Source organism: Dysidea avara, chromosome 5 (genome assembly GCF_963678975.1).
Source record: "Dysidea avara chromosome 5, odDysAvar1.4, whole genome shotgun sequence".
Classification (NCBI taxonomy): domain Eukaryota; kingdom Metazoa; phylum Porifera; class Demospongiae; order Dictyoceratida; family Dysideidae; genus Dysidea; species Dysidea avara.
Window position 1 is genome coordinate 27,407,212 of NC_089276.1, and position 20,506 is coordinate 27,427,717.

The 20,506-nt window shown below is 39.9% G+C and overlaps 2 protein-coding genes across 2 annotated transcripts in view; one reads left to right on the forward strand and one right to left on the reverse strand.

The window, feature by feature from the left end:
- The window catches only part of LOC136255154 (uncharacterized), a 42,120-nt gene extending 26,373 nt beyond the window's left edge, over nt 1-15,747 (forward strand). The window contains exon 12 of the mRNA XM_066047874.1: nt 14,643-15,747. Coding sequence (XP_065903946.1) covers nt 14,643-15,596 — 954 coding nt within the window. The 3' untranslated portion in view covers nt 15,597-15,747. The remainder of the gene's footprint in view (nt 1-14,642) is intronic.
- Nucleotides 15,748-16,589: 842 nt separating this feature from the next.
- On the reverse strand, nt 16,590-19,840 carry LOC136255155 (uncharacterized). The gene is made up of 2 exons (XM_066047875.1): nt 17,817-19,840; nt 16,590-17,757 (listed from the first exon to the last, which is right to left on the reverse strand). Exons 1-2 carry the CDS (start codon nt 19,838-19,840, stop codon nt 16,590-16,592), a joined length of 3,192 nt encoding a protein of 1,063 aa, XP_065903947.1.
- Between the last annotated feature and the right edge of the window lie 666 nt (nt 19,841-20,506).

Genomic DNA, 20,506 nt, shown 5'->3' on the forward strand with positions numbered 1-20,506 from the left:
GATTGTTTATAGTTGATCTCTCTACAGGGTGATTTTTTTGTAGCTGACCTCTCTTCAGGGTGATTTGTTTCTAGCTGATCTCTCTACAGGGTTATTTTTTGTAGCTGACCTCTCTTCAGGGTGATTTGTTTCTAGCTGATTGCTCTGCAGGTTGATTTGCTTGTAGATGAACTCTCTACAGGGTAACTTGCTTGTAGCTGAACTCCTTACTTTGTGTCTAGTTTGTAGCTGATCTCTCTGCAGGTTGATTTGTTTTAGCTGAACTCTCTACAGGCTGATTTGTTTCTAGCTGATCTCTCTACAGGGTGATTTATTTGTAGCTGACCTCTCTTCAGGGTGATTTGTTTCTAGCTGATCTCTCTACAGGGTGATTTTTTGTAGCTGACCTCTCTTCAGGGTGATTTGTTTCTAGCTGATTGCTCTGCAGGTTGATTTGCTTGTAGATGAACTCTCTACAGGGTAACTTGCTTGTAGCTGAACTCCTTACTTTGTGTCTAGTTTGTAGCTGATCTCTCTACAGGGTGATTTGTTTGTAGCTGAACTCCTTACATTGTGTGTAGTTTCTAGCTGATCTCTCTACAGGGTGATTTGTTCGTAGCTGATCTCTATACAAGTTGATTGTGTGTAGCTGATCTCTCTGCAGGGTGATTTGTTTGTAGCCGATCTCTCTACAAGGTAATTTGTTTGTAGCTGAACTATCTATAAGGTGATTTGTATGTAGCTAATCTCTCTGCAGATTGATTTGTTTTAGCTGAACTCTGATTTGTTTTTAGCTTATCTCTGTACAGGTTGATTTGTGTGTAACTGATCTCTCTACAAGCTGATTTGTTTGTAGCTGATCACTCTGCAGGTTGATTTGTTTCTAGATGATCTCTCTGCAGGTTGATTTGTTTGTTGCTGATCGCTCTAAAGGTTGATTTGTTTGTAGCTGAACTCTCTGCAAAATGTTTTGTTTGTAGTTGATCTCTCTACAAGGTGATTTTTTGTAGCTGACCTCTCTTCAGGGTGATTTGTTTCTAGCTGATATCTCTACAGGGTGATTTTTGTAGCTGACCTCTCTTCAGGGTGATTTGTTTCTAGCTGATCGCTGTACAGGTTGGTTTGTTTGTAGCTGAACTCTCTATACGGTGATTTGCTTGTAGCTCAACTCCTTACATTGTGTCTAGTTTCTAGCTGATCTCTCTACAGGGTGATTTGTTTGTAGCTGATCTCTCTACAAGTTGAATTGTGTGTAGCTGATCTCTCTGCAGGTTGATTTGTTTGTAGCCGATCTCTCTACAAGGTAATTTATTTGTAGCTGAACTGTCTAAAAGGTGATTTATTTGTAGCTGATCTCGCTGCAGGTTGATTTGTTTTAGCTGAACTCTCTACAGGGTGATTTATTTGTACTGAACTCCTTACATTGTGTGTAGTTTCTAGCTGATCTCTCTACAGGGTGATTTGTTTGTAGCTGATCTCTCTACAAGTTGATTTGTGTGTAGCTGATCTCTCTGCAGGTTGATTTGTTTGTAGCCGATCTCTCTACAGGTAATCTGTTTGTAGCTGAACTCTCTATAAGGTGATTTGTTTGTAGCTGATCTCTCTGCAGGTTGATTTGTTTTAGCTGAACTCTCTACAGGGTGATTGCTTGTAGCTGAACTCCTTACATTGTGTCTAGTTTCTAGCTGATGTCTCTACAGGGTGATTTTTTGTAGCTGAACTCTCTTCAGGGTGATTTGTTTCTAGCTGATCTCTCTACAGGTAGATTTGTGTTGATTTGTTCATTGCTGATCGCTCTAAAGGTTGATTTGTTGCAGTTGAACACCCTGCAAAGTGTTTTGTTTGTAGCTGATCACTCTAAAGGGTAATTTGTTTGTAGCTGAACTCTCTTCACAGTGACTTGTGTGTAGCTGAATTCTGTGTAACTGAATTCTCTAGAGAGTGACTTAATTGTAGCTGAATTCTCTACACAGTGCATGACTTGTTTATAGCTGAACTTTCTTCAGTGTGACTTGTAATGTTCTGAATCTCTATAGTGATATATTTGCTTAACTCTCCTCATGGTGACTGTCTTCTTGCTGAACTGTCTATAAGATTAACTGTTTGCAGCTGAACTCCCTACAGAATAACTTGTGATGTAATAAAATTCTATAATGGAGTAAATAAATTAGCCGAATGCTCTATTAGGGTGACTGTTCTATTAGAGTATCTCGATCTCGCATTTGCTTTCGAATCATAACTCAGTGGTTTGTAATCCGATTCTTCTGTACTACTGCAAGGACTTTCTATGAAGATTATTCCAGCTATACACCGATTTTCAGCTCATTGCTCTAAGCGGTTTGCCTAGTAGGCGTGAAAACTAATACTTTTTTATTCATAAAAATCGATCGCGTAATTGTGACACATGTTGGGTTTTGTGTCATATCTCCGTGGTCTTTATCTCGATTCCTTTCAAACCACCAAAAGGCACTCCTACGATGGTTACTCCATCTACATAGCAATTTTCAACTCATTCCATGAAGCGGTTTACCCTGTAGGCGTGACAACAAATCGATCTTGTTTTACGCGAATAATCGGTAATAACTCCTGAACCATTCATCGGATTTGTACCAAATTTGATGCTAGAATTCGCCTTTGGACTCCCTTTCTGTGTGCCAAATTTCAAGGCGATCGGAGTACGCGTTTGCTTGTTATAGCAATTTTTGCAAGTGTGCGAAAAGACGAAGAAGAAGAAAAAAAAACGAAGAAAAAAAAACGAAACTTTGGCAGCTCGTATCTCGGAAATGGCTGGAGCGATTTCCTTCAAATTTGGAATGTAGACTCCCTTGGCTGGCGGGCAACTGTGTAGCAAATTTGGTTCCAATCAGATAAGTGATCACCGAGATACAAAGGTGTGAAAATGACGTTTTCGTTCTTCCTGTCAATATACTCACGGTGTGGCGCGCCGGCTCCTTGGGCCGCACGACACACTACCGTGTGTCTTGATTATATGAAAGGCTGCATGGGAAACTCCGCTTGAAAGTTTACCTGCCTCAAGTGAACTTTCTGCAAGGCTCAGCCACTGAGACAACACTGTTACTGATGATACACACTGCTTATCAACAAGTATTGCATCAAGAGAAATGTGTTAACAGTATGACTTGGACAGTACTGTATAAAGTTGTATCAGTGTACCAGATGCTCGACTGAATGAGTATCCTCAACTACTAACCAAGGAAGGTTGAAAGTGACTACCACAAGTGACACTTGATGGATTGGCTTCACCATGTCTTGTGTAAAAGAAGTGGAAGTGGAGTCATATAGCTAGTAATGTTACTATAATGGTGCTTGTCGTTTTGCAACAACACAACTCATTTTCTAGGAAAGTAAGACACCAGCGTTGAAACCGGGTCAGGTCATCCGGGTCATCCGGGTCACATTTTCTCCGGGTCATCCGGGTCTGACCCGGTTTATAAATTATCCGGGTCTGACCCGGATTGGATCACGTGAGAAACTAAATTGATCGTTTAATGACGTAGAACCTATAAACGCTAGTCGCGTAGCTCTTTCGTGAGCCACGCCCACTTATCGCGTTACAAACATACGCTCAGCCACGCCCATTTATTAGTAAGTGCAGTCTGTAACATATAACTGTGTCCGTTGCTGTGTGCAAGCTTATGTGGAGCCACGCCCACTAATCGATTATTGTATGAGTTGTATATAGTCTAGGTCTAGTCTTGCAGCAGGATAAGTACTTTGTGAGCCACACCCATTTTATTATATTGGGAAAATGCAATACTAAGTATGTACGAAGCCACACGCAATTGCTGTCTATAAACTCACAGTAACTACGTGGAACCAAACCCACTGACTGATTTTAAATTATAAACTTACCGGCGTAGTTATCACATAACTACTCGTTTACTCAACATGAATCGAACGCTAAAAACGTAGTCTCGCTCGCTCAAGAATACCCGAAACATAGCTCTTATCGCTCGCCTCGGCTTAATTTAATCCGGGTCAATCCGGGTCACATCCGGGTCAAATCCGGGTCTGACCCGGATAGCAATCCGGGTCAGTGGGTCATCCGGGTCAGCAGTAGTGACCCGGTTTCAACGCTGTAAGACACCAATACCTACCTTGGCACTGCAGTAAACTCATGATCACCAGTATAGGTGGTGAAGAACATGTACTAGCTAGCTACTAAGTTAGTTGTGCTATTGTTTTGTTGACAATATGTCACCAGTTAACCATAACTGAATAATTTTGTGTGCATATTGTCAACAAAAACACTAACATGGTTAGCCACCAAATCTCTTGGTAATTAGTACTAAGAGACTTGTGTTGGAGACTCTTCATCAATAAGAAATTGAACTTCAAAGCATTGCATACCATTTTCTATTACACTTTGACATTTCAAGATATCAGAGTGAAAAGAGATTTACAAGTGATAGTAAAACTGACTGGATGTGGTTTGAATATGCTTGTATAATTATAAATCTTTTCACAGAGACATAAATAATATTTACATAGTAGTCATTACATAGGTATAGAAGCAGGGGGATAGGGGGCTAGATAATTGCAAGCCATCTCAAGTCATCTCAACTGTCTTCCTACCACCAATGTTTCAAATTGCTCTACAGTTTATCTTTTTCAAACGATTAGAGTTAACCAACAATCCATAAAGTATTTATGAAAACATCTGCTTGCACACCTGACTCCACAGCAACACTTCGAAACAACAATCGTTATTAGTAAGCTATAGTATGTTCACGTTGAGCTGAATCCTCAAAAACATTAATCCTCAAAAACATTTAATAACTCATGGATGCAAATACACATGATCTTGAAATTTGGCTCATTTGTAGTACTACTTGACCCGCTAAAAATATTTCAAAATCTTTTTGCTCAAATGTTTGACATAATATTTACTGTCAATCAAAATTTTCACAACACATTTCCTATGGGGAAGCCATATAAGTACAGTGTCCATTACAGCCGTTTCCCTAACTTGTAATGGAGCCAAACCGTACGTGTCTGTTGTTGACACCTTTGCTGTTACCAATAATCATCTGGTTGGCTGAAATGTTAACTCTGTTGCAAAAAAGTCCACTTTTGATTTTTAGCTGTTTTTCAGGATTCAGCTCAACGTGAACATACTATAGTATAGGGATCATTGCATTAGAATCATCACCTAAGTTCAAATTTTAACCACACCTATTTTATTCATACAGGAATTAAATTTGCGCTTTAGATGATCTCACTTGTTTAAGCACTTTTTATTGCAATAATCCCTACTAGCTTGTAAATCTCCTAAAACATCTCATAAGTGTTAATTAAGAGAAGCAACCTGAATTACATTGAAATGTCATATAAAGTGTTCACATTGGAACATTTACTAGCTTGCAGTACCATGGAACTGTCGTGCTGCAAGATGGGTAGCATCGGATTACAATCCAATGAGTAGTGTCACTTACCTGTTGGATCAACTGCATTGGAAGAGCCTACAGAGCAGAAGATGTATTGATCGTTTGAACTTACTATATAGAGTATTACATCACGCTTTGCCATCTATCCAGCTCCCTGAGTATTTCAAGCCTACTTCATATCCAACTAGATTGCATCACCAATACAGATATATAATTCCTCCAACTAGAACACTTGCTTACCAACGGAGTTACTTTCCAGGAACTATCAAGCAATGGAATAACCTCCCTAATCACATCATCGATACAGAGTCACTAGAACAGTTTAATAATTGTATTTTTGGACTAGATTTGTTGTAATTAACCCCCTTTTTGTTTTGAGGGTCCCCCCCCCTCCTGGATGTAACCAGCACTGAGTGCTGTCTTTCCAGTATCTAATCATAATCATAATAATCATAAACTGAAGTAGAATATACATACATAATATTCAACATGCTATACAGTGCTACAGACATAATTTTCCTTATTGTACTCTGCCATAATGTGTACAAGGGGTTCTCATTTTGCCTCTGATCATTATTTTTATAGTCATGTACCAGCTCAGTTGACAACACTGGAGAATGTCTCATGGCCCACTTATCCTCTCTTCTATTCTTTGTTGTGTAGATCCTGTTCTATAGCTCTGTAAGTGTTAATGTAACACTTTCACACCTCAGATCAAAGGAGCTTCCTGGGCTACATTTTGTATGTAGACCGGGCTACAACTGGGCACTGATTATATAGACATAGATGCCAAAATCAATTGTGGGGATCGAATAATACTCACGTGATTAGGATGCACAACTTGGATTTTGCCATGAAAACCACACAGACGGAGAGCGTTTTGTTATCCTTGCCATCCTACAAGTTGAAAAACGTTGGGCTAAGGTAAAAACTAGTGCTATAGCTTATTCATTTGATCATTTCCGCACGTATTTGAATACGGACACACCCCATCATGGAGCAACCACTCTGCACGGAGTAACCACTCTACAAGCAAGCTTACCTGTCTAGGCTTTTAGTGAACTGTGTAGTTTTCCCCATAAAAATAAGGAACTTCTATTGTTTGTACTGAGCAAGAAGGCCTTTTTAAACCAGGTGTGTGTCCACAGCCGGCCAACTGTGGGTGCACGCCTGGTTTACTGAAATTGTTTTTATAAAAACATCTTTGTGTGTAACTATCTACCTATCTATCTATCTACCAATCTATGTTTTTCCGTATGCACCCACGTGAGGAAACCCTTTTAGTAGTAAAAAGCAGTCAATCTATGAAATTAAACACTAAATGAAACTTGTATTTAACTTGAGAATAGGTAGGTTTGCACTGAGGTGGTTTCGTTTTGCTGGTTTGAAATACGGATGTAGTAACTCTCTACACACTTTGTGAAATACCTTACCTTCCCACTGGGTTCTTTGTGTATCTAACTACTGAAAAAAACTGTAGCAGGCCTCTTAGGCAACTAGGAAATGCGTATCTCTGTGACTCGAAAAGGGGCATGTCCTTCCATATGATGAAGGGTAGCCTTGAGGTTTTGTAGAGAGAATTTGCAGGAAAACACTATAGACAAAACAGTTGAGAAGAAACTTCTGTGCGTAATAAGTTGTTGAAAGCGGTTTGTTCTAAATGTGTTTCCTAAGCAATGCATAGCAACGTAATTAGAGAATTATGAAACAATTCACCGATTATGAAATCCAAAATTACAATAACTGCATTATTACAAAACAGAAGCTTTAATATATTTCCAGCTATGCAACTAGCCCCTGGTTTTTAGAAGCAGCACTTGTTATTACCGCAATGCAAATAATGGTATTGGCCATACAAATTATTGGTAGCAATATTTGTAGAGTGTTTGTGTCGATTACTGATCTGTTATATAGAAATTACCACATCAGTAACCGATCCAATCAGTGAGCTAATTATCAGTACATCCCTACAAGTACCATTAGACCCAATTCTCTATTGTCAACAATATTGAGGCATGTATAACGTAAATGGTAATATAATGAAGATAGTTGCATATAGATTAAACAAGGAGCAAAATACGTGACTTTCTTTACTGGTAAGTGTTTGAAAGTATTTCTCTACTAGTCCTAAGTACTAGTTCCCACATTACTGCAAATAGTTTGGTGGTTTCCGCCAACCACAAAAACCTGTAACATAATTACAGAATGTTAGTACAGCACAACAAAGCCAATTACATGTATGCACTCCTCCAAGGATATCCCCACATTATTTAGACTACAACAAGTTTGATACTGAAATTTGACTGGTATATGGTCTCTTATGCCATGCTCATGTCCAATAGAGACCATGCTCTGAGGAAATACGAAACACAGCAATTAAGCACCTGTAACATTGGCAACACATGGCCATTTAAATGGCTAATAACAGCCCTACGGAATTAGAGGAAGGTGTAATGGGCTTGTTTGTACTAATCAACACTACATTTCATGTTTATTTGTTTTGATTTATTTGTTTAAACTCTGGAATTCAGCCAAGTCCGTTCTTCCATTCCAGAGTATACACATAGTTACAGACATAAAAGTACAAAAACAAAACAATATATAAAAGCACAATATAACTACATAAGTAAAGCATAATTACACACCATACAGTAAATGTTCATATAAATCATTACGGAAAGACAAATTTTGAAAAAAATCATTTGGAAGGGAGTAAGTTGCCTTTTGATGGAAAAATTGTTGGTGAAAAGGCAATCTGCTGTGGAGGGTTGTGGCAAAATGTGGGGGACATCTAGTATTATAGGAATGTAAGGATTCAAACTGTATAGGAGGGTCTAATGGAATCCTTTTACTTTATGTGCTGATCTAACATAGCACACAAGGATTGGTGCTGAACCAACATTGTAGGAGAGAGCCAACCAATGGATTGCCAAGGATGAGAGATGAGATCAGACTTTTTCAAGCCACATGTGATCCAAACAGCCCTATATATTGTGAAGCCTTGCAATTCTATGCAGAGAATGTTGATGCAATGTGGGTCCCCAAAGTGGTAGAGCATAGCTAAGCCAAGAGAAAATAAGTGACTCCACAAGCATCTTTAATATCTGTGTTGGCAAAATCTTTCTGTGATAATTGATGCTGTATTATATAGTTATACAACGGGCACGAATGCTCTGCCTGATATAAACGCATCAGTCTGAGGGCCATTAGGCCTGAAGGCAAGTGCGTTTATACATGCAGAGCACAAGTGCACATTGTATAACTGTTATGTACCACTCACCTAATAGGTGGAAAGATTCAATGCTGCAGCTACATTTCTTTTATAAGGTAGAATGCCGATATTGATTGTGGCACTCTAAAACTAATGACATTATTACATGGCCTTGACCACACAATCACATGGCAATGCCACAATCAATTGTTATGGTGAGTATCAATTAGAATAATATTATTTAAAAAAATGATTTATTAAGGTGGAAGCTTTGATCAAACTAGTAAGGTATGTAACTATGTTTATATATATGTAAATAGAGTTTTACCTGCCATGTTTGGCTCTTTGATCACCGTTGGCTGCTTTTAGATGACATGTATAATGTAGTAGTGACGTTCCCTGTATGGCCCCACAATCGAATTTCGCATGTTACGCTATACTGAGGATTTCCAAATCTTTGCAACACTAAAGCGCAATGCGTTCACATGCACGCCTATCCTGAATTTAAAATTCCTATAACACACCATGCAACCAGTGAAATACTGACACACGGGTATAAAATCTATCAACAAGCGACTTGGTTGAATCACAACTGTTGGTCCGGTCTAAAGGGTCTAAACCGTCAATTGGGTAAGAGGCAGGAAGTGACGTACTGGATCACGTTTTCCGCTTTGCGTTTCAGACGTGTTGCAAAGATTTGGAAATCCTCAGTATAAGAATTCGAGTAAATAGTGTAGCGTCTTGCCACCTACGTATTAGGTGAGGTGTTATAGCGGCCTTAGCTGCCGGCACTTGTGCAATGTAGCACAAAACCGCAGCCAGTGCAATATAAATATATTACACTGCAGTCAGTGCATTATAAGTTATAATGCACTCGCTGCAGTTAGTACAGCAGTGCTATATACGAATTATAGCACTTGCGGTGCCTTTGAACTGCCCACACAGAGTGGTACATAAAATAATAAGCCATACTCTTGCAGACATTCGCCATATGGGAGGAGAAATTCAATGTGGTGTCAAATGTTACTCCTAAATACTTTCGTGTACTGAGAATCTGAGATGTGACAAAGGTGTTTCATTAATTGCAACTGAAGGCATTGTTACAGTCCTTGATCTGGTGGAAAACCACATGGCACTAGATTTTTAATATTAAATTGCATTTTACTGTCCTGAATCCATGTTGATAGTGAGTGTAGGTCAGCATTTAACAGATCCCCAACAATGGAAGGTAATTTTCCAGAGCATTTTAGGCAGGTATCATCAGCAAACTGTAGCAAGCAGCTATTATTAACTTGTGCTGGCATGTTATTAACATATACCAGAAAGAGCAGGGGGCCAAGGGCACTTCCCTGGGGAAGAACTGAACCTCATTCAGAAACTGATCTCTCAACATGTTGCATTCTTTGACTAATATAATCCATAAACCATTTGAGTTCTTTTCACAAAATGCCTATATTGGAAAGACGTTGTAGCAGTATTGAATGATCTAGAGAATCAAAAGCTTTCCTGAGATCAAGGAAAACAGCACAAACTGAATCTCCATTATCAAGGGCTTGAGTGATGGTGTCAACTGCATGTAATAGAATCTGTTCTGATGATTGGCCATAGCGATAGGCACCTTGAAGGTTATGATATAACTGGTTACTTTCCAAATAGGAATTCAGCTGATTACTGATTAGTTTCTATAGAATCTTTGCTACAACTGGTACCACAACGATTGGACGATGGTTGCTAGGATCTTTGACATCACCACCTTTATGTACAGGAGTCACATTCGATCTCTTCCATGCCAAAGGGACAATACATACTAGTATCAAGATACTTATTCTTTATAAATGTCAGTGGGATAGCTATCTCTTCTACAACCTTTTGTAAGAAGAGAGCTGATTCTTCTGCCTTTACAAGCAGCTGTCAAGGGACAACAACAAGTTATAGTCCAATTAGTTGTACTTTGAAACATAGCATGCGCCTGTAACATTGGCAATGTATGGGCATTTAAATGGGTAGCAACAGCCATACCGAGGTGTAGAGGGCTTGTTTCTAGTAATGAATAATACATTTCTTGTTTACAAACAGCTGTCAACTCAAGGTACAATACCAAGTTGTAGTCTAAATAAGTTAGACATCAAGAACCATTGGGTTCTATGGGATTTAGAAAATGCTCAGGCCCTTAGTAGTGCCCGAGCACTATTGTATAAAAAACTCCACAAAAAGTTATAGGAAAAGTTTCTAATCCATTGAAATAGATCTTTGGCAATACGGATGATATTAGATTAATGACAATGATGTGGTTTTACACTTCTCGACACAATGAATGATTACTTCTGTTAGTGCTTCGAAATTTGTTTTCTATGGAGAGTGAAGAATAGTCTTGTCAGTTTCAAATTGGCTACTTTCTTTCATTGCTGTAGTCTCTGAAATTGGAAGCATTTTCATTGTGATAAATAACTATCTGATCATTCAAAAATATGGAGCAGTCTCTTTGTTGAAATCAAAGGAATAGTGTTGGTTTGAAACATACAGACCTATACAGGGGAAATTTGCTGGCTGTCAACTCCAAGGTAGAATAGCCATCAGAATGGAGTCCATTGTCATTAAAACATATTATATGGTCTATTTAGCTACCACCATAACAAATGGTTTCTCAGTTGAATCTTATCATTATGGACCTATACAAAAGATTTGATGCCTTACTGAGCAATTGCCCAAGTCATGATAGCTAAAACAATAATTGTGACCTAATTTTAGAAAACCGTCGATATCCGCACAATTTTCAAAATGCATTTTATTTGTTCTATGTTTTCTACAAGGACAGATGAATGGACTAGCCAAGTTTCAGCTTCCTAAGTTAAGCAGCATTGGAAATACAGCACTAGACAGCCGGACGAGCAAATAATTTGATATGTACAGAAGCTATCGAGAAAAGAATCTACAGGCGCTTACATAAACCATCGTAACTTACTGATACAACGACGTACGGAATTGAATCTTGGCTCATTGTGTTCGCCATGAATCTGTGCATCCACTAAGGTATAGTTTTGTTCCCAGGCATGCTTCTTTGTTCGAGAAGGAATGCAAATTGACTGAAAAACGATCTTCGGTAAATTCTTTCGTCACCGTAACGTAAACAAACGTCTGTAACTTTGGAATCTTTTCGTGTATGGAGATAAAACAACGCTTTTTGTACTCCCTATGGACAGGCGAACACGATGATACCCAGGGTTTATCCATTGGCGGCTTAATTCGCCCACCAGCAAGGGGATAAAAACTTGCATAATTTTTTTTTCTGGAGCTTGCATTTTTTTACTCATAGTTTTTAAATGCGTTTTACTACTGTTGTGCGTATATCGACGGTTTTCCAAAATTCAGTCACAATTACTTTTAGAGGCACTTAACACTCTTCAAAGCCAGGAGAAGTGATTTTGGACAGAGAGAAATAATTTATGTAATTTGATCACTGAGGTCACATAGCTATGATTTTAGTATAAAATCTGGTTTTAGACTCAAACTTCACTGAAAGGTTCAGTAAATCTCAATTTAAAAAGCCTGATTTCCAGAAACCAGTGAAACCCCCACTAGAGTCATACCTGGACCTATACTGTTATGCTCTCTAGACTTCCTGCATCCCTATTATTACAATCAATTAACTATCTACAGTAAATGGCCCAGTTCTGTAATCTATGCTGTCATGGACGACAAGTAAAACAATATATTAAGTGAATATTATGAAGCATTTTGTGTGTTACTCAAGAAATTGCAGCAAAATTTCTTTTGGGTGGTAGCATAAACAAACAAGGAAGGTCAGTAATCTATACTACCAAATCAAGTTTTATTGTGACATGGATAGTAAAACAAATAGTGATGTCTTATCATATTGTTAGACTTTCTGTCACTCAATAAGTTGAAAAAAGTTTGTTTCATGTTTAATCATCACTCCATGTGATCTCAGTAAAATGGAAAAGTAATCAATAAAGCAGTCACATTGACTACCATACACAACTGCTCCAGTAAAGCAGTCACATTGACTATTGTACACAAACTACTCTAATAAGCAGTCACACTGACTAGCATACACAAACAACTGTAATAAAGCAGTCACATTGACTAGTGTACACAAACTACTCTAATAAAGCAGTCACATTGACTAGCGTACACAAACTACTCTAATAAAGCAGTCACATTGACTAACAGGAGTTAATCTAGGGGGGACACAGGCCCCCTCTGGGTTAGCTATTGCCCCCCCCCCTAGGTTTATACCTAAAGCCTTGAGAAATGGAAAGGTTTAATTGATCCCAAAGTTGTATAATCCAATGGTCAATATTCAATGGCATCACAGTAAAATTTCACCAAAATTGAGTATATTTACACCAAAATTTTCAAAATTTTCCTGGGGGAGCATGCCCCCAGACCCCCCTAGAATCCAAAGCGACTTACTTCGCCCCCTCTAGGTCTATATTCTGGGTTGAGCCCTGCTCTAGTGTACACAAAATACTCTAATAGAGCAGTCACATTGACTAGCGTACATAAACTACTCTAATAGAGCAGTCACATTGACTAGCATACACAAACTACTCTAATAGAGCAGTCACATTGACTAGCGTACACAAACTACTCTAGTAGAGCAGTCATATTAACTAGCGTACACAAACTACTAATTGCAGAACCTCCTGTACATAAAACTTTCCAAAAGATCATTTTCATTATCATACATACAGACATACAGCAAAAACAAGACCACTGTAACAGAACAGCCACATAGTCCAAGAGATAATTCCCAAGTCAAAGTCTCAAGGAAGCTCTCTAAGTGCCATATTCAAATGAGAGTGTCATAACAGCTATCAACTCAAAAGCACTTGTAATGCACAAAATAACAAGCTTAGAACAAAGCTTACTAGTCTGAAGTTAATACAGTGTCTACACACACACTGACTTTTATTATTAACATGACTCATAATACACAGACAGACACACAAGAAAATACCTACTGGACAATTTCACAACACATTAAATTGTGGAACATATTGTGTGATCATTATACAATAATTTGATGAACAATAAACAATTTATCCATCTGGTCAATTTGTGCATTGCATTTTAATTTTTGGAAATTTCTGTCACGTTAAACTACAACAAGTTTGATACTGAAATTTGACTAGCTGAAAATGTGGTCTCTAAATCTCGTAGTGCCATGCTCATGTCCAATAGAGACCATGGTCTGAGACAATACTAGACACGATAATTACATACATTCTCGTTTACAAGCAGCTGTCAACTCAAGGTACAATAACAAATTGTAAGTTAGACATCAAGAACCAATGGGTTCTATATGGAATTTAGAAAACCCTCAAATGCTACATCCCAGGGCCTTCGAGTTTTCTAAATCCACTAGAACCCTGCTTCTTGATGTCTTATTTAGAGACCCACCATGAGGATCTTTGTGATATTAAAGACCTGAGGCAAAGCTGAGTGTTTTTTAAGCCAAAGATCTAAGTGGGCAGTCACTAACTGACTTAGAAAATGATGGGGGTGTGTTCATACTAGTAGATAGATTGATTGTGGGTTGAGTATGACATCATCATGTCATCATATCTGGCACAAAATATAAATCCACAATCACTTTCCACATTGTTATCTACAAAACAAATAAGCTTGTTGATTTGTTATTCCTCCTATAGCAAATCAGTGATTATTAGTGAGGTGTGCTGTGTCTTAACTAGAGATACACAGGTACCTACTTGCTATATATAGGAAGTCCTCTAATAATCATTTTCAAGAACCTCTCCAGAGGTCTCTTAGTGATTATGAAGATCTCATTATCTCCCAATGATTAAAGGATTTTATGCATACCATTCTCTAAGTACAGCTTTGAAATGAACAGACCCCTGGGTAGATATATTTTATAATTTTAATTTACTAGATAGACACAGAATATCTGATGTTATAATATGAGTGTAATTGTAGTACACCATAAAATACTTGTAAGTATTATATAATACAAACTCACATTATTGTAGACTTCATTGTGATGTAATCCATTTCTGTAGGAGTTTCCAGAATTGGGACTTTCTCTAATAAGTGAAAAATACAAGATGAAGTGGATCAAATGTCAGGACCTTCCAGTACCAATGAGGTTGGCAAATGGTACTGTCATCAATGACATACTCTATATTGGTGGAGGGGAGTGTCCAGATGATAATGATGAGTATTATGTGTTTGCCTACAACCTGAGGGAGAACAAGTGGACTAAACTACCAGCTGCTCTCCCACAACGTTATGGAGTTGTTGTCAACATCAATGATGTGTTATCAGTGATTGGTGGGAGGGACTATAATACTAACAGGGCAACTAATAAAGTACTAACACTAGAAGAAGATAAATGGACTACCTTATATGGTGATATGAAATGTGCAAGGAACAGACCTTTAGTAGTACCATACCACCAGTATACTATTGTAGCTGGTGGTAGAGATGAAGATGATGTAGCACAAGACAGTATAGAATATTTTAATACTAACACTAATCAATGGACCAAAACTAAAACATGTCTCCCCCAACCAATGTGGTCCATTAGTGCTACCACCTGCAACAACTCCATAATCATCACAGGATATTTTGGTGCAGATGACAGACATTACAAGACAACATACATTACTACTATAGATAGTATAGTACAATCTCATGATGATAACAACAAATGGAGTAAACTATGCCAAACACCATATTGGTACACTACCATTGTCCCCCACACCACACCTCCTGTTATTGTAGGGGGACATGATGGACAACACAAGACACAAGACAACATCATGTTATATGATGATACTAGTAACAGTTGGAGGACAGTAGGATCCCTCCCCATCAGATGTGCTGCCACAACAGTAGTTACTATAAATAACAACATCATTATTGTAGGAGGATGTAGTGATGGTAGGAATATAGAGACTGCTAATGCTACCAGCCTCACCAGTGTGATGATTGGACAGTTGGATAGAGTATAAATAAATATTTGAATTATTATTATTCAGTTGTTGATTATTTGATAATTATAATATACCAATACAATAGTATTATGTGTACTTTTTAAATAATATTTCTCAACTTTACACTAACACCTTCACAATAGCTTGTAGTGTATTTGTATAATTAGTAAGTGACAAATTTTGCAAGAATTAAAAATTGTTCATTTTGTGATACAACTGTAAAAGTACCAAACTATCTGTGGAAATTCAGTATGGGTATATTAATGATTAGAGATGACACATCAAAGTCATATATCGCCTTAGGGTATTATTGGTAACTTTCAATCTAAATTATTCTGGAAGCCATACAAACACATGCAAATTTGTTTTTGCTTACACAGTATTATTATGATGGTAATACATGTGCTATCAGAAGCTAAATATGGTAAAAACTGTTTTAGTTACTCTTATGAAGGTACCAATAATAGTACAGGCACAATCCACTAAAACTAATATAACACATCTATGGCTTCATCTGGTATGACTCTCCATGCTTAAGATTCCGACCTACTGAGCACAGAATATTCCATATAGTATATTTACCTGAATGGCTCAGATCACAGAGTGATTGCCAGCTATTCTGGATTACATGAGGAATGTGAGGTGAACATATCAACGTGTTTGGCCTAGTTTTTCTTATGTCAGCAAGTTTTCGTAGGATCAAAACAAAACGGAAGTGACGTCACCACAACCACCGTATAAGTACTGCCACGTGCTCACACCAATCGGCCATTTTTAAAGTTAGAATAGGTTTGCTGATTGGAGTAAGTGCTAGTACCTAGGGGAACTCTGTTGCCCTCAGTGTGGGAGACTCTGCTCCCAAGTGATGTGACTGAATATATCAATGGGTATGGGATGGGTGGGACGTTGATATGTTCACCTCACATTCCTCATGTAATCCAGAATAGCTGGCAATCACTCTGTGATCTGAGCCATTCAGGTAATTACATTTCGGAATGCTCGGATCACATATCAACGTGATGTTTGTAGAGAATCTGATGAAGATGTGGACAGCACTGCTTGTCCCATTTGGTTGCTACTAGTTGGCTTGTAATAAAATCGCTCAAAAACAGATTCAGATCTCCAATCAGCAGCCTCCATTATTTGATTAGTTGCAATCCCAGCTGATGCTGCTGCAGAAGCTGAAGCACTTCTTGTAGAGTGTGACTTAAAGGTGTCAGTATCTATTCCAGCTAATTTTAGCATGGAAACTATCCATCTGGCCACTGAAGATGACGATATTGGATTATGAGGTTTGACATATGAGAGAAGTAACTTATCTTTCCCTTCACCTCTGAAAGACTCTGTCCTTGTTATATAGGCTGCTAGTGCCTCTTTGGGGCATAGCCTCTTGTCAGAAGAGAAGGATGGGAATATAAATGGCTTCAGTGGTCTAGATGGTTTCGATTGCTTTGATAGGCAGGCTGGATTAAATTGTACACCATCTGGTAACACTCTCATAGCTTTCAAGCTAAGATTAGACAAATCATTGGACCTCGAAGGCCTTGTTAAAGCCAGTAGTACCACTAGTTTAAATGACAACATCTTCAAAGATAATGACTCATCATCGCCTAAGGCAGTAATATAGGAAGTTACTTTGGTCACTTCCCAGGTAAAGGTGTATCTGGGTAAAGGGGGTCTCTGGTTGTAAGCTCCTTTGAGCACTCTCACAATCGTGGGGTGTTGTCCAACTGGCATGCCATCAACCTTTTCGTGAGTTGAAGAAATAGCTGATCGATAGGAATTTAGTGAACTGTGTTGGTAGCCTTGTTCAAATAGCTCTGCTAAGAAGTTGGCTACATCACTTATAGGTCCTGAAAATGGATTTCTATTCCGTCCAGCACACCAGCTAGCCCATTTCCCAAATGAGGAATTGTATGACTTTGTCGATCTGTCCCTCCATGATGAGAGGACAAGATCTGTAGCTGTTTGAGAAAGGTGGCTGCTTTCACACTGTTGGCGGATATAGCCCACACGGCTAATTGTGGGATGATATCCGGTAGATTGTTCTGACACACTGGCTGTATTGTGTCTGGAGACTGTGGGATAAGGATTGGTGCTCTGACCAGCATTTGCAGGAGCATGGGATACCATGGTTGGGCCTTCCATACTGGTGCAACCAGTACTAGCTCCTGAACTCCTTGGGTATGAACTAGAGATAGGACTCTGCCTATCAAACCCCAGGGGGGATTGGCATACAGCTTCCCTGGAAGGCTGTTCCAATCCTGAGTAAAGGCATCTGTGGCCACTGCTAGTGGATCTGGTTTCCAGCTCACAAATACTGGAAGCTGAGATGACAGTCTGCTTGCAAACAAATCTGTAGACAGAGGTCCCAAAAGACGATTGATTTCCTGGAATAGGATTGGAGAGAGTTTCCACTCTGACCTGTCTGACCAAGTTCTGGATTCCTCGTCCACGATCGTGTTCAAAATTCCTGGTAGGTGCTGGGCGTGAAGGAGGATATTCCTCTCCATGCACCACAACCACAGGTCCTTTGCTAGCTGGGACAGCTTGGGTGATACTGTTCCCCCCCTCCTGTTGATATAGGCGACTGCTGTTGAGTTGTCGATTTGTAGGAGGATGAAAATGCCTGATTTCCCTTTTGCAAAGGTCTGTACTGCCAAGGTGGCTGCTAGCAGCTCCAGGCAGTTGATGTGGAGGGACTGCTCGTGTGGAGACCATGGTCCTTTGGTCCGATTGCCATTGCAGGTGGCCCCCCAGCCCTGTAGAGAGGCATCCGATGTTATTGTCAAGGAAGTTGACTGGATGATCAGGCTTCTTCCATTCCAAGAGGAGAGGTGGAGCTCCCACCACTGAAGATCCTCCAGTGCCTGGGGAGACAGTTGTACTGCTGCTTGGTAATTCTGTTGATTGTCTGTCAGAGCTTGTTTTAGGCAGATCTGGAGTGAGCGACAAAATAGGGGAGCCATTTGTAGAGCTGGAGAGGTGGCATTTAGCTTTCCTAGAAACTGGGATAGTAAATGGGCTGATGGTTGCTTTAGCTGCAACAAGTGTCGCGCCTCTTGTCTGATTTTCCTGATTTTCTCTCCTGGTAATTTTAGGTCCATTGATAGGGAGCTTACAATCATCCCAAGAAACTCGATTTCCTGAGTGGGTTGCAAGATGGACTTCTTGCTGTTGACGATGAACCCCAGGTTCTTGAGAAGGAATAATGTCGACTGGATATGTTCTGCTAGCTTCTGTTTGGAGTCTGCCATCAGAAGCATGTCGTCCATGTAGATTACCAGTCGAATGCTTAGTGATCTGAGCATTTCCACAGCTGGTTTGAGTATCTTCGTGAATACTCTCGGAGCTGTGCACAAGCCAAAAGGGAGACAGTTGAACTGGAATATCCTCTTCCCCAACTTGAAGAGGAGGTACTGCCGAAATTGAGGGGCTACTGGAACCATGAAAAATGCATCTTTCAGGTCCACTTTTGCCATCCAATCGTGTTTCCTCAGGAGGGCTTTGACTGTGTGAAGGCCCTCCATCTTGAAGTGCTCTGACTTCACGTACCTGTTCAACTGCTTTAGATTGATGACAGGTCTCTGACCCCCATCTTTCTTTGGGACAATGAACATGTTCGAATAAAATCCCTTTATGGCAGTCGGAATTTGGGAAATAGCCTGCTTCTGCAGGAGAGATTGTATCTCTTCCTCCATTATTGCAGTGTCCTCTGGGGACAAGTGGGGCTGAATGGAGGGGAGTGTTGGTTGGGAGTAGAAATGAGTGGTATTTGATAGCCTTCCGTCACTGTCTGAATTACCCAAGTCTCCTGAGTTAGGGCCTTCCAGTTCAGCTTGAATAGGCTGATTCTGCCTGCAAATGTCTGACTGGACTGACAAATGGTCTCTGCCATTGGAAGTATGCCTCTCTGGATTAACTGGGTCTGAGGTGGACTCTCCCCAGCTGGAGGAAGGTGTACTATGGGGGAGCCCAGAACAGAATATTGATTGGCCTCTGCCAATGATTTCTGTAAAGGTGTGATCTCTGACACCAGTTGGTTGGAGGGTGGGGGGTCTGAAACTTGTGGTATGTTCTCTGATATCCTTTGGTTGATTGTGCACTCTGGCACCTGCAAGGTCACTAGTGGACAGTTTATCACCCTGGCTTCCCTGGTAGTGGGCCCTAGACACCTGCTCTGGGAGTCGTTTACAACCCTTTGAGGAACCCTTTGGACTTTCATACTTGTAAATACATTTATTTGCTTTTTCAAAGAGCATACAGATATTGCTGAGTTTATTTCCTTGTCTTTTTGGGGAATTTCTGGCCTCTGCCCCTGCTGTTGCCACCTCCCCGGGACTGTGGGGGGTGGCTCCTCCGAAAAGGCTGCTGTTGACCATAGCCGTATGAAGCAGAGGAAGATTGTTTGAGGTTCCTCAGGGCCTCCATATGGTCCTTCATCTTTTGCTGGAAGGAGGATCCAAAGAGGAAGGGGACAGCATCATTGAAGGTGGATTCATCTTCCACCAGGGTAGACAGCTCTTTATTAAGATATTGGGAAGCTCTGTGGCGTCTCTCAGCAGATAGGTGGGCTGAAGCGTTGCCAACTAGCTTCAGAGCTTGCTGGGCAGACTCTGCTGCTTCTTTGGGATTGAGTGTTCCCGATCTTGCCGATTCCAGCATGTTTACTAGAGGGACAGCTGCGTCTAGGACACACCCTTGCAATCCAGCTAGGCCCCGGTCAGCTGATTTAGCTCCTGGTGTCATTCTGGACATGATGGTTGGATCCAGCTTTGGGACTTTTGTAAAGGGAGTGTCAGGGATTGGCTGCTTCCTTTTAATACTTCTCCTCTTTTGGGGCAGGAGCTTCTGGGAGAAGGCGTCTTTCACCAGCTTTGCTGTGGTAGCTGAGATCTTTCGGACGACGCCTTCTGCCGATTCCGAGT

What these genes read in the sequence shown, in the direction of transcription:
- LOC136255155 (XM_066047875.1), bottom strand. Translation starts at nt 19,840, where the DNA reads ATGCTCTTTGAAAAAGCAAATAAATGTATTTACAAGTATGAAAGTCCA. An exon ending in AACAGCCTTCCAGGGAAGCT is followed by an intron (nt 17,758 to 17,816) that starts GTATGCCAATCC and finishes TTCATACCCAAG; the next exon opens with GAGTTCAGGAGCTAGTACTG.